General features: G+C 39.1%; 1 protein-coding gene across 1 annotated transcript in view; it reads left to right on the top strand.

The window, feature by feature from the left end:
- The window catches only part of B4GALT6 (beta-1,4-galactosyltransferase 6), a 76,370-nt gene extending 63,310 nt beyond the window's left edge, over positions 1 to 13,060 (top strand). Inside the window, exons 6-9 of the mRNA XM_040264801.1 lie at positions 5,133 to 5,320; positions 7,994 to 8,116; positions 8,397 to 8,498; positions 9,348 to 13,060. Coding sequence (XP_040120735.1) covers positions 5,133 to 5,320; positions 7,994 to 8,116; positions 8,397 to 8,498; positions 9,348 to 9,495 — 561 coding nt within the window. The 3' untranslated portion in view covers positions 9,496 to 13,060. The remainder of the gene's footprint in view (positions 1 to 5,132; positions 5,321 to 7,993; positions 8,117 to 8,396; positions 8,499 to 9,347) is intronic.
- The last annotated feature ends 366 nt before the right edge of the window (positions 13,061 to 13,426 follow it).

Genomic DNA, 13,426 nt, shown 5'->3' with positions numbered 1-13,426 from the left:
GGCAGGTGGATTCCTTACCACTGAGCAACCTGGGAAACCCTCTCTCTCTCTCTGCTGCTGCTGCTGCTGCTAAGTCGCTTCAGTCGTGTCCGACTCTGTGCGACCCCATAGACGGCAGCCCACCAGGCTCCCCCGTCCCTGGGATTCTCCAGGCAAGAACACTGCAGTGGGTTGCCATTTCCTTCTCCAAAGCATGAAAGTGAAAAGTGAAAGTGAAGTCGCTCAGTTGTGTCCAACTCTTAGCGACCCCATGGACTGCAGCCTACCAGGCTCCTCCGTCCATGGGATTCTCCAGGCAAGAGTGCTGGAGTGGGGTGCCATTGCCTTCTCCCCACCCCCTCTCTGTCTATATATATATGTGTGTGTGTGTGTGTGTGTGTGTGTGTATGTATATGTGTGTATATATATATATAAAATTCAGCATATATACATATATATGCTGCCAAGTCGCTTCAGTTGTGTCCTACTCTGTGTGACTCCATATAGAGCAGCCCTCAGGCTCCTCTGTCCATGGGATTCTCCAGGCAAGAATACTGGAGTGGGTTGTCCTGCCCCCTCCAGGGGATCAAACCCCTATGTTTTAGTCTTTTATGTCTCCTGCATTGGCAGGTGGATTCTTTACCTCTAGAGCTACCTGGGAAGCCTATATATTATATATATATATATATACACACACACACACATATATTATATATATATACACACACACACATGTACGTATATGATGTATATATGTGTATATATATATAAACACACACACACAGCATAATATATATATATATAGCTATATTTACATAGCATATATATGCTATGCTATGTATATATTTAATTTTCCCCATGGATCCTGACCTAGGAAGCTGCTGAAGGAAGTTCTTCAACAAATTGACAGAGCCAAGAGAAGGACATAGCTGATGTAGGGAGTGCAGGAGGAGGCCCCCGATGATGGCCACAGCTGCTCAGACCAGGCCAGACTGGAGCAGGATGTGAGGGCAGTGGGAGCTAGAGCTGAGCTTGGAGGTTGGAGGAGGAAGTGATAGATGGTTTGATGTATTTGAATGATTGCATCAGTTATTAACAAAACGGCATGCCTTTGGGGCTTTTGTACAAAATAACAACAGTTATATATTAAAAAAAGTGAAGACAATTATTAATCTCAGTTTGAGGAAGAAAACAGAATCGTAATTTATTCAACACAAATATATACATAGTTGTAGTAATGCAAACACCATTGATTTAACAAAAATTTGTGACATAACTCTGTTGGGAGAGTGGATGGAGGGGCAGTGAGTATGGAGGTATAAGTCCTCAGTGACCATGATAAGAAATCAATAGTGTCTAAAAAGTGAATGAGGCAAGGAGATATTAGAACTTTCATTACCTTGAAATATAGAGGTGAGTCTAGAATAAACTTCTAGATGTGTATAAATGTACTGCTTTTGGAAGATGAAGGACGTTAGATATAGAACTTATTTTTAATATAAGCCATTAAATATTAGGTCCACATTTAATAAAAACAATTTTTTAAAATCTTAAAGGAAAGTCATTTGTTCAAACTGATGATGTACCAGTAATAACATTACAATTTAACTGCCTTTTGTTTTTATCCTCTCCATCTCACTGGTGAGGAAAAGCTTTAAAAAATAAACTGATTGCTGTTATCTCAAGTTAGTGCAGGATTCAGGACTAAAACTTAGTAATTTTGCACTGTTGAGGGAGCACTGGTGATGACTGCATTCTGTATCTCATTTGCTTCTGTCATAATCCTTTTTTTGTTTTAAGTTTTGGAAATGATTGCTAAGAAATATTGCTAAGGCATAGGTAATTTCGCTCTAATTTTCTTTAGCTGTAGAATGAAAGTTTTTATTGCCAATGTACCTTTATATAATTTCCCTTGTAAGTAGAGGGAAGTGGTTATAATATAGGAAGTTGGATTCTGTATAGTAAGTTCCCACTTGGTTTGTCTCTTAAATTGTTCTTGGTCTGTGTCATAAACAAGAATAATAAAAATAGAAACTCTTGCCTGGGTACTATACAGTGGAAGTGACAAATAAATTCAAGGGATTAGATCTGATAGAGTACCTGAAGAACAAGGGCCAGAGGATTGTGACATTGTAAAGGAGGCAGTGATCAAAACCGACCCAAGAAAAAGAAGTGCAAAAAGGCAACATGGCTGTCTGAGGAGGCCTTACAAATAGCTGAGAAAAGAAGAGAAGCAAAAGGCAAAGGAGAAAAGGAAAGATAAACCCATCTGAATGCAGAGTTCCAAAGAATAGCAAGGAGAGATAAGACAGCCTTCCTAAGTGATCAATGGAAAGAATAGAGGAAAACAACAGAATGGGAAAGACTAAAGATCTCTTCAAGAAAATTACAGATACCAAGGGAACATTTCATGCAAAGATGGCCTCAATAAAGGACAAAAACTGTAGGGACCTAACAGAAGTAGAAGATATTAAGAAGAGGTGGCAGGAATACCCAGAAGAACTATACAAAAAAATGTTCATGACCCAGATAACCACTGGTTTTAGGTGAATGTGATCACTCACCTAGAGCCAGACATCCTGGAATGCAAAGTTAAGTGGGCCCTAAGAAGCGTTACTCGGAGAAGGCAATGGCACCCCACTCCAGTACTCTTGCCTGGAAAATCCCATGGGCGGAGGAGCCTGGTGGGCTGCAGTCCATGGGGTCACTAAGAGTCGGACACGACTGAGCGACTTCACTCTCACTTTTCACTCTCATGCATTGGAGAAGGAAATGGCAACCCACTCCAGTGTTCTTGCCTGGAGAATCCCAGGGACGGGGAAGCCTGGTGGGCTGCCGTCTATGGGGTCGCAGAGAGTCGGACACGACTGAAGCAACTTAGCAGCAGCAGGAAGCATTACTACCAACAAAGCTAGTGGAGGTGATGGAATTCCAGTTGAGCAATTTCAGATCCTAGAAGATGATGCTGTGAAAGTGCTGCATTCAGTATGCCAGCAAATTTGGAAAACACAATGGCCACAGGACTGGAAAAGGTCAGTTTGCATTCCAATCCCAAGGAAAGGCAATGACAAAAAATGTTCAGACTACCACACAATTACACTCATCTCACATGCTAGCAAAGTATGCTCAAAATTTTCCAAGCCCGGCTTCAACAGTACGTGAACTGTGAACTTCCAGATGTTCAAGCTGGATTTAGAAAAGGAAGAGGAATCAGATCAAATTGCCAACATCCATTGGATCATTGAAAAAGCATGAAAGTTCCAGAAAAACATCAACTTCTGCTTCATTGACTACGCTAAAGCCTTTGACGGTGTGGATCATGACAAACTGTGGAAAATTCTTAAAGAGATGGAAATACCAGACCTTCACTGCCTCCTGAGAAATCTGTATGCAGGTCAAGCAGCAACAGTTAGAATGGACGTGGAACAACAGACTGGCTCCAAATTGGGAAAGGAGTACGTCAAGGCTGTATATTGTCAGCCTGCTTATTTAACTTCTATTCAGAGTACATCATGTGAAATGTTGGGCTAGATGAAGCTCAAGCTGGAATCAAGATTGCCAGGAGAAGTATCAGTAATCTCAGATACGCAGATGACACCACCCTTATGGCAGAAAGTGAGGAAAAACCAAAGAGCCTCTTGATGAAAATGAAAGAGGAGAGTAAAAAGGCTGGCTTAAAACTCAACATTCAAAAAACTATGATCATGGTATCCAGTCCCATCACTTCATGGCAAATAGGTGGGGAAATAGTGAGAGACTATTTTCTGGGGTTCCAGAATCACTGCAGATGGTGACTGCAGCCATGAAGTTAAAAGATGCTTGCTTCTTGAAAGAAAAGCTGTGACCAACCTAGAGAACATATTAAAAAGCAGAAAGCAGACATTACTTTGCCGACAGAGGTCCATATAGTTAAAGCTGTGGTTTTTCTAATAGTCATGTATGGATGTGAGAGTTGGACTGAAAGGAAAGCTGAGCACTGAAGAATTGATGCCTTTGAACTGTGGTGTTGGAGAAGACTCTCGAGAGTCCCTTGGACTGCAAGGAGATCCAACCAGTCCATCCTAAAGGAAATGAGTGCTGAATATTCATTGGAAGGACTGATGTTGAAGCTGAAGCTCCAGTAAATCCTTTGGCCACCTAATACGAAGAACTGACTCATTAGGAAAGACCCTGATGCTGGGAAAGATTGAAGGTAGGAGGAGAAGGGGACAATGGAGGATGAGATGCTTGAATGGCATCAGTTCAGTTCAGGTGCTCAGTCATGTCAGACTCTTTGCAACCCCATGAACTGCAGCACGCCAGGCCTCCCTGTCCATCACCAACTCCCAGAGTTCACTCAAACTCATGTCCATTGAGTCGGTGATGCCATCCAGCCATCTCATCCTCTGTTGTCCCCTTCTCCTCTTGCCCCCAAATCCCTCCCAGCATCAGGGTCTTTTCCAATGAGTCAACTCTTCACATCAGGTGGCATCACCCATTCAAAAGATACAAGTTTGAGCAAGCTTTGGGTGTTGGTGATGGACAAGGAGGCCTGGCATGCTACAGTTCATGGGGTTGCAAAGAGTTGGGCACGACTGAGCAACTGAACTGAAAGGGAAATGGTTGTAAGAAAGGTAGTTGGGTTTTGTATAAGTTCCAGTTGTTTTTGTCTCTACAAATGCCTTTGTGTCTATTATAAGCAATACAAAGTTAGCACACACCCCCCCCGCCCCCGCCCTGGCCTTATTATGTAAGAGAACGGTCCCTGCTTCACTTCGTTTCCCACTTCTTTTAGTCTTGACACCATATGGAAAGCTTCACTAAAAAATGCAACCTGTATTATTTTCAGTGGCTTTGTTTTTTTTTTTTTTTTCCTGGTCATAAATAACCTGTATCCTGATGTATTTGAAGTAAAACAGAAACATGAATTCCATCATTATAAAATATGATGATCTCCCAATGGACTTGATAATAATAGTGTTTTCTCATGTGTTACCAAAGTATAAAATAAAGTAATAATTCAAACGGTATATTTGATAATCCTAAAGCATTTATCTATTTGATGTGGATGTGTTTATTTTTGCTATTTGACTATGATTCAACAAGTTAGAAAGTTACAGAAAAAAGTCATGGCAGAGCCTGAGTACATTTCTGTTTTTCTCTTCTCCGTGTAGACTGGCACACAGCCTTTTAACCGAGCAATGCTCTTCAACGTGGGCTTCAAAGAGGCCATGAAAGACAGCGTCTGGGACTGTGTCATCTTCCACGATGTGGATCATCTACCTGAAAATGACCGAAATTATTATGGCTGTGGAGAAATGCCACGTCACTTTGCAGCCAAGCTGGATAAATACATGTATATGTGAGTAACGGCAGTCTTCCTGATACGGTACAACATGCTCGAGCTCAGTCATGCCCAACGCTGTGCAAGCCCATGGGCTGTAGCCCGCCAGGTTCTTCTGTTCGTGAAATTCTCCAGGCAAGGATACTGGAGTATCCTTGTGTGTGTTGCCAGACCCTCCTCCAGGAGATCTTCCCAACCCAGGGACTGAACCTGCCATCTTCTGCCTTCGCAGGCAGGTTCTTTACCATCTGAGCCACCCAGGAAGCCAGATACGGTACAACATACCTGCAAAGTTATATCATTAAAATGGAAGCAGCGTTACGTGCCTGGATCTGAGGGGGTCCAAGAGCCTAGAGAATACCTGTCACTCCAGCCCACCTTCACAGGGGTCCATAGAGTCACTTGTTATCCCGGTGCTTCCTCACACACAGGTTTCAGCGTGGGGTGGTAGGAAAGAAAGCCTGGTTTCTACAGTCAAGGAAGTGTGGACCCGGTTTCTGGCTTTTACATTTGGCAGCTAGAGGGCTTGGTTGTCCCAGGACGTGCATTTCTGAATGCTGGTGTCCTTGTTCAGGAAGCAGGAGAGCCCACCCATGGGTTCTGCGAGTTCCCAGGCTCTGGGCTGCCCAGGTGGGAGCAGGGCACAGGCTGGCTCCCCTGTGTTGCCCTCCTCCTGGGATTTTCCAGTGCAGGGAAAGCCCTCTCTTCTGCAGCCCATTTTCTCTTCTGAAGCTGTGTTTTCTTGACCTGCCTTTAATATTAAGAAACATGTTTTTCGTTCTGTGATGGGGGAGATATGTTGAAATGATACCATCATTGGAGCTGTGACAGTAAACTTAAATTGACATTAAAGCAAGCAGGCCTGATCTGGGAAATAGATCACAGTTTTTATTGGCTAACGGAAGTGGAGAGGAGAGAAGATAGCTTGGAGCAGGGAGATGTTGGCTCCGACACTGTTTCACCGCTGCCCGACCTGCAGAGCTCGAGAAGCAGGAAGTCTCTGTGGTAGGACCTGGCGAATCAGCTTGGAAATGAGAAAAGAGTGCTTTTTGTTTTTAAAACTGGTCATTGTCATCATTAGAAAATCTCCTTTTTACCATGGTATCAGAAATCCAAGTCTGGCATTACCTTGGGAAGATCACCCTGGTTCAGGATCTGATTCTTTACACTTCTAGAAACTCAATTTTGGTCAGCCTGCTAGAGTCACATTATATTCAGGGGAATTGATTTTTGCTAGGACTTTTCTGATAACTCAGTTGTTAAAGAATCTGCCTGCAATGCAGGAGACCCCGGTTCAAGTCCTGGGTCGGGAAGATCCACTGGAGAAGGGATAGGCTACCCACTACAGTATTCTTGGGCTTCCTTTGTGGCTCAGCTGGTAAAAAATCTGTTTGTTTACTAAATTTTACTGAAGATTTTTATTTAATCTTATAAATTAAAATTTAGTAAATTTTAATAAAGATTTTTGCTAAAAGATAATCATGAGTGTCATAGAAATGCAAAGTTCTCAATTTTTGTTTGAAAATATTGATTTCTAATGAATAAAGTCATCTTATCCACCTAGACTAATCCTAGGACTTCCCAGGTGGTGCTAATGGATGATAACGATGACCCAAATGCGAGACAGCAAAAGATATTAAAAAAAAAAGATATAAAGAACACACTTTTGGATTTTTGGACTCTGTGGGAGAAGCCGAGGGTGGGATGATTTGAGAGAATAGCATTGAAACATGTATATTGCCATATGTGAAATAGATCACCAGTCCAAGTTCAGTGCATGAAACAGGGCACTCAAAGCTGGTGCACTGGGACGACCCTGAGGGATGGGATGGGGAGGGAGGGAGGGAGGTTCAGGATGGGGGACTCATGTACACCCGTGCTTGATTCATGTCAGCATATGGCAGAAACCAGTACAATAGTGTAATGTAATTAGCCTCCAATTAAAATAAATAATTTTAAAAAAACCCCACCAGCCAGTGCAGGAGACAGAAGATACGTGGGTTCAGTCCCTGGATGGGGAAGATCCCCTGGAGGAGGGCATGGCAACCCACGCTAGCGTTCTTGACTGGAGAATCCCATGGACAGAGGGGCCTAGTGGGCTACAGTCCATAGGGTTTCTAAGGGTCGGACACAACTGAAGCGACTTAGCACACGGACTAATCCCAGGGTTCATAGGGTATCTTGGAAGAGCATTGCAGGGATAGGCAGCTAGTTTTTTCAAAATTAAATGCTAGGCTTGCTTTTACTAGTTTATATTTATCCTCATCTATCTAATAATGTATTTAATGAATAAAGATCAATTAATTTAGGAAATAAGCTTGGTAACATCTAACATTGCATTAGCAGCTATTGATGTATTTGATCAAGTTTACTTTTGGTGTGAAAATAGACCATTTTTTGAACCCTAGGTTTTGATTGGAGTCTTACAAAGTAACAATACTAAACAGTGAATTTCAGTTACCACAAGTGTTTCATGTAATACAGTTAGGTGTACCTATTTCACTAGAATATGAAGACGCTTTGTTTCTTGGTGTGCTTTTTACTTCCAAAAATATGCTTTAATCAACATGATTGTTTATATGGAAATGGAGGTATATTTTGCAAAGCACGTAGAAGATCTAAAAGTCAACTATATATGGCAAACTGTCTTGATTTCATTTTTAGAATGCTGTTTTCTGCTTTCTTTTGTAGTCTTCCTTATAAAGAGTTTTTTGGTGGTGTAAGTGGACTGACAGTGGAACAGTTCAGAAAGATCAATGGTTTTCCTAACGCCTTCTGGGGCTGGGGAGGGGAAGATGATGACCTTTGGAATAGGTATGTTGAGGTACAGATTACTTAAAATTGGAATTTCTAATGATTTCCTTTCTGTTAAATAAACTGTACTTTCTATCCCAGGAAAGGATTCTTTGGGATGGAAAATCTTTGTGGTTCCTAAATCCTATTTTGTGTTTTTCCGGTTTTTCATTGAGTGCCCTTTTGAAATTACTGACAGCACGTACATTCGAGCATTCTCTTGTATTTTAAATAGAACTTAAATAATTATTTTTATATTTTATTTCTTAATGTATTTTCATTTCCGTATATTGTATCTTAGGGTTCACTATGCTGGATATAATGTAACAAGACCAGAGGGGGACCTGGGAAAATACAAGTCTATTCCTCATCACCATCGAGGTGAAGTCCAGTTCTTAGGACGGTAAGTTTAATATCATCTTTAGATAGCGAGGTTTCAAAGTTATTTAACATATGAAAGATCTTTTTAAAAATGCATCACACTACCCACACACACACAAAAAAAAGCCTTTTGAAGGGAATTATCTGTCGATATCGTTTTTCTTTATAAAAGTAAAGCATTCTTGTGCTTGTTTTTTTAAATAGTTTTGTTTATTTATTGTTTTTGACTGCGCTGAGGCTCTGTTGCTCTGTGGGCTTTTTGCTAGTTGTGGTGAGGGGGGGCTCCTCTCTAGTTGCAGTGTGCAGGCCTCTTGTTGCAGGGGCTTCTCTTGGTGTGGAGCCCGGGCTCTGGGGCATGCCGGGTCAGTAGGTGTGGCACGTGGACTCAGCTGCTCTGCGACACGTGGGATCTTCCCACATCAGGGGTCAAACCCGTGTCTCCTGCACTGGCAGGTGGATTCTCCACCACTGAGCTACCAGGGAAGTCCTTGTGCTTGTTTTGAAAGTCCTTGTGCTTGTGTACTTACACACACACCCACCTGTATATTAAAGAGCCTCGTTAATTGTTTATATAAAAAGTTTTTCCTTAGCATAAAGCCTAATGCATTTTATTTCTTAAGGATATCTAAGTTGTAAGAGTACAAAATAATTATTTTTCAGGTAGCATTTTAAGACTCGTTTAAGTCTTTTTAAGACAGTTTTGCATGCTAATTTAGAATGTGGTATAGAATGGTTTTTAATTATGTGTAAAAACCCAAAATTGTAAAGATCTTTAAATGCTTTACTGATAAAAATGACCTTTAGCATATTCTCATGTTTTTCTTTTGAAACATGTTTCTGTTACTTTTAATTTTTTTCTTTAATGCTGTAGGTATAAATTACTCAGATACTCAAAAGAGCGCCAGTACATCGATGGGTTGAACAATTTAGTATACACGCCAAAAATACTGGTTGATAGGTTGTATACAAATATATCTGTAAACCTCATGCCAGAGTTAGCTCCCATCGAAGACTATTAAAGGAAGTATCTCTCCTGGCAAGACCGCAAGGCTGGATCGGAAGCTGGGAGTGCGCCCCTAGTGGAGGTCAGTGAATGGATGCGTCACAGCGCTCTGCGTGGTGAGAAGAGCCTGCGTTCTCAGTGGTTATTTGTGGGATTGTACACAGTCAGCCTTCTTCCACCCACCCATCTTTTACCGAGACACACCCCCTGGCGAGCACTGCAGAGACCAGATGCAGTTAAGTCTGGCAGTTACAGGAGCTCCCTACGAAGAGAAAATTTTTATACTAAAATCTATAATTTAATTCAAGAGAATGCTTTATTTCCATTTAAACATATTTTGTACATATGTGGTGTAAATTAATGTGTTCAAATTGTTGAAAAATAAGATGTGTTACAGTTTTGCATGTAACAGGTGATGCCTTTATGGGACTTTTATAAATATTTTTTATTTGCATGGAATAAAACCCTGTAAATTTATGTCACTAAACAAAGGTTAACCTTGTGTGAAATGAAGGAACTGTCAATAATTGACAGCCAACTAATACAGTACACTGTTATACTAGTTTTGAGCTTTAGACCTTCAGCTTTTTGTGTGGAAGAAGTCACAGCTTCTGTAGCGTTTTTAAGGATAAGAAGAAAGGACTTAAATAGCTTTTCTTCCTATCAGAATTACCTTTTTTTTTCCCTTGCTTGCAATCTCATCAGATATTGCTAAATCACAACCGTATTATTTATGCATATTGCATGAGTATTACTAAGAAAATCTTAAAAGTTGTGATGTGACACGATATAAAGGACCTCTTTGTTAAACGTCTCTCATGTACCTCTGGTGTAAGTGTCAGGGATTTTGTGCCTCAAAAAATGTTCCCAAGGTTGCGTGTGGTTGTACACTGTATTTTTTTAATTCACAGTGAATAGCACTTTTATTATTTCCAGTTCAGAAGAGCCAAAAAAAATTTTCATTTAAGAAAAAAGCAAAACAATTTTTTAAAAGATTGAGTTATGGAAAACCCAGTGGTACTTAAAACATACAAATTAATTATACTATTAGATAAAACATTAAATGTTCTATTTTTATGAAGATAAATGCTTAGTAGATAAAAGCAGATTTTAAGTTTAATTATCAGACTCATAGAACCTCAAGTTTGGAAGGGACCCTTTTTAATGTTGGCTGGTTTCATTCAAACTGTGTGTATTTTTTTCACTTTTAAGTTATTACATCTCTGGTGTTAAAATTTCCTCACTAAAACATGAATTAATAGAATTATATTAAAATACATTACCAATTATTTAAATGCATTGGCTTTATTAAGACACTTCTCTAAAAACAGGTCTCTCTACCTGACATCAAGTGTATTACTTAATCTTGAATTTGGATGGCATTTTCATAACAAAACCAAACAGTATCCTTACTTTGAAAATTATCAATTATGATTGACCAAAGATTCTTTAAAATGTCTTAAGATATTTTGACAAATTTAAAACAAAAAATTATATATCTATAAAATGAACCTTCAATATCGAGGAACAAAATGGGTCACTCACCTGACACAGATATAGTTATTTATGTCTCAGGTTGTAAGTTTAATTTTAAAATTTTCATTTTCTATGGCAGATATTGATAACACAAATGACTGCAAACAAAACTATAAAATAATTGAAATTCTTACACTTGAGAAAAACTTGATAGCTCTGTTATAACAAACAAATTTTCTACATTTATTTCTTAGAAATATTTCCAAAATATTTGTTCTTCATTTTTTGATGAAAAGTCAAACCTTCTGGAAAGCAAGATATTTGTTCTTAAACTGTGTATCTGTCTCTCAAAGCCAATGTAGTTTTTTAATTTGATGAAATGAAACAAAGTAGATTGAAAAAGTTAACATTTGTTGATCACTAACAAGATAGTAGGGGCATAGGAGCATAATTAACCCAGTAATACTTAAATATTTTAGTTATGGGGGAATTTGGGGCTGTTTCTGAGTCTTATTAGGAAAACATATTTTTCTCTTTAATATGGAGCTGCCCACATTTTGGAATCTTCTTATTTTGATACACATTTTTATAGTCTCAAGAGAATTCCCTTCAACTAGATTTGCCTTATTTTCTTGAATTAAGTCTACTAGTAATTTCGTTTTAAGTGAGGGCCATAACTATTTTGCTTTTTTCAGTTTTAGATACAGTGTGGCATCCTGTGAAAGCCATCTCATTAGTTTGCTTTTTGTCCTTTGTTTCGCTTTTTAAGTGCAGACCTCAAATTGATTTTTGCATATAAATGGTAACTTTTATGTTTGCATATATGTGATAGAGCTTTGCCAATTACCTGTATAAAAAGAACTCTATCCCATGGTGGTGGTGGTGGTTTAGTACCTAAGTTGTGTCCGACTCTTTGCAACCCCATGGACTGTAGCCCTGCAGGCTCCTCTGTCCATGGGATTTCCAGGCAGGAATACTGGAATAGGTTGCCATTTTCTTCTGCAGGGGATCTTCCCAGCCCAGGGATTGAACCCCGGTCTCTTGGGTCTCCTGCCTTGCAGACGGTGTCTTTACCAACCGAGCCACCAGTTACAGCCACCAGCCTGTAACTCTGTCCCATAAAAGTTAACAAATACATTACAGATGCAGACTATCTTTATAGTTCAGTGGATTTATTAGCGCGCATGTATTGATTACCTACTCGATTAGGTGCAGTGCTAGGTATGTCTACAGAAAACATCTTATTTCAGTTCTAAACAAATCAAGTCAAGGAAGTTAAAACCTTTCTAAAATTATTTAAACGTCTCCTGTTAACTTATGCATTGTATTTTTTAGTCTCGAAGGCAAGAAATGTATATAGATAGACATAAGTCCGAGCTCCCTATAGCACTACTGGGAAAGTTATACAGTGCCTTTCGACTAGAGAAAGTAGTAATGATTAATGGGCCTGTTTGTAGAAAAGAAAAGGAAAAAGTGTACACATTTGCTATAACATTATGTCTCATTCACAGTGGAGATTGTCATTTAAGTCTTTGCCAAAACTGGGGTTTAATGAATATTTTTTTAGTCTAAATATAAATTTCTGTTTGTAGTTTGTGAAAAGGTATTCCATAAAAATAAACCCTTATTTGCAATATTACGTAAATACAAAATTATGTGTCAAAACTTGCTTATTCTCCTTTCCTAGCCAAGGTATTGATATCCATTTTAAAACAAAATGGAAAAATATCCAGTTCAATATTCTCCTTCATTTTGGAGGTTCTGTACAAGTCAAAGCAGATTGTGTGTCATTTTATTTGGCCTTTGTTTGTCTCTGTTATATTTCTTTGTGTACTTTTCAGACAAATGCTGGTACTCTAGATGTATTATCTTGTATTTGCAAATATGTCAATGAGAGAACTGAAATGGTCATAGTGTTTCATCAGAAAAAGGAAGTGTACTTAAGATTATTTTATTTATTAAGATCTAAAAGGCTTCTATATAAATGCACTGAAATAAATGCTAGTAATTTCTTGTACTCTCATTTTTTTCTTTTTGCTTCTCATGGAAATGTTTGTACTTTTTTATCATTGTCTTTTATGAAATATAATGTTCTAAAGACCTTGTGTGGTGATGTAATTATTTTCTCAGGACCTGTTTTTGGGGTTGTCTGGGGTTTTGTTGTGTTTGTGTCCCTGATTTTCAGGTGGATTATTGCTGAATACTGTGGTTGTACTAGGATTTACACTGTATGCATGAGGTGATCACATCTACCTTTGCAGCAGTGTCAGTTAAATACATTTAGATATGACCTCATAGCTTGGACCTCAGAAGACACACAGTGACATTTAAATACTGTTCATCAATACAATTAGTAATTTACTGTATCAAAATGAATAGTTAAGAAGTCATTTTTGGCATAACTTTCTTCTCCCTGCACAACTTCAGTAAGCTGGTGTGCTGTAGGCAGGAATCTGAAGATCTTTCAGTTC

This window comes from Oryx dammah, unplaced genomic scaffold (genome assembly GCF_014754425.2).
Source record: "Oryx dammah isolate SB20612 unplaced genomic scaffold, SCBI_Odam_1.1 HiC_scaffold_22, whole genome shotgun sequence".
In the NCBI taxonomy this organism is placed as follows: domain Eukaryota; kingdom Metazoa; phylum Chordata; class Mammalia; order Artiodactyla; family Bovidae; genus Oryx; species Oryx dammah.
Note: the sequence above shows the minus strand (reverse complement) of the source record. Positions and strands in the feature narration are given on the sequence as shown.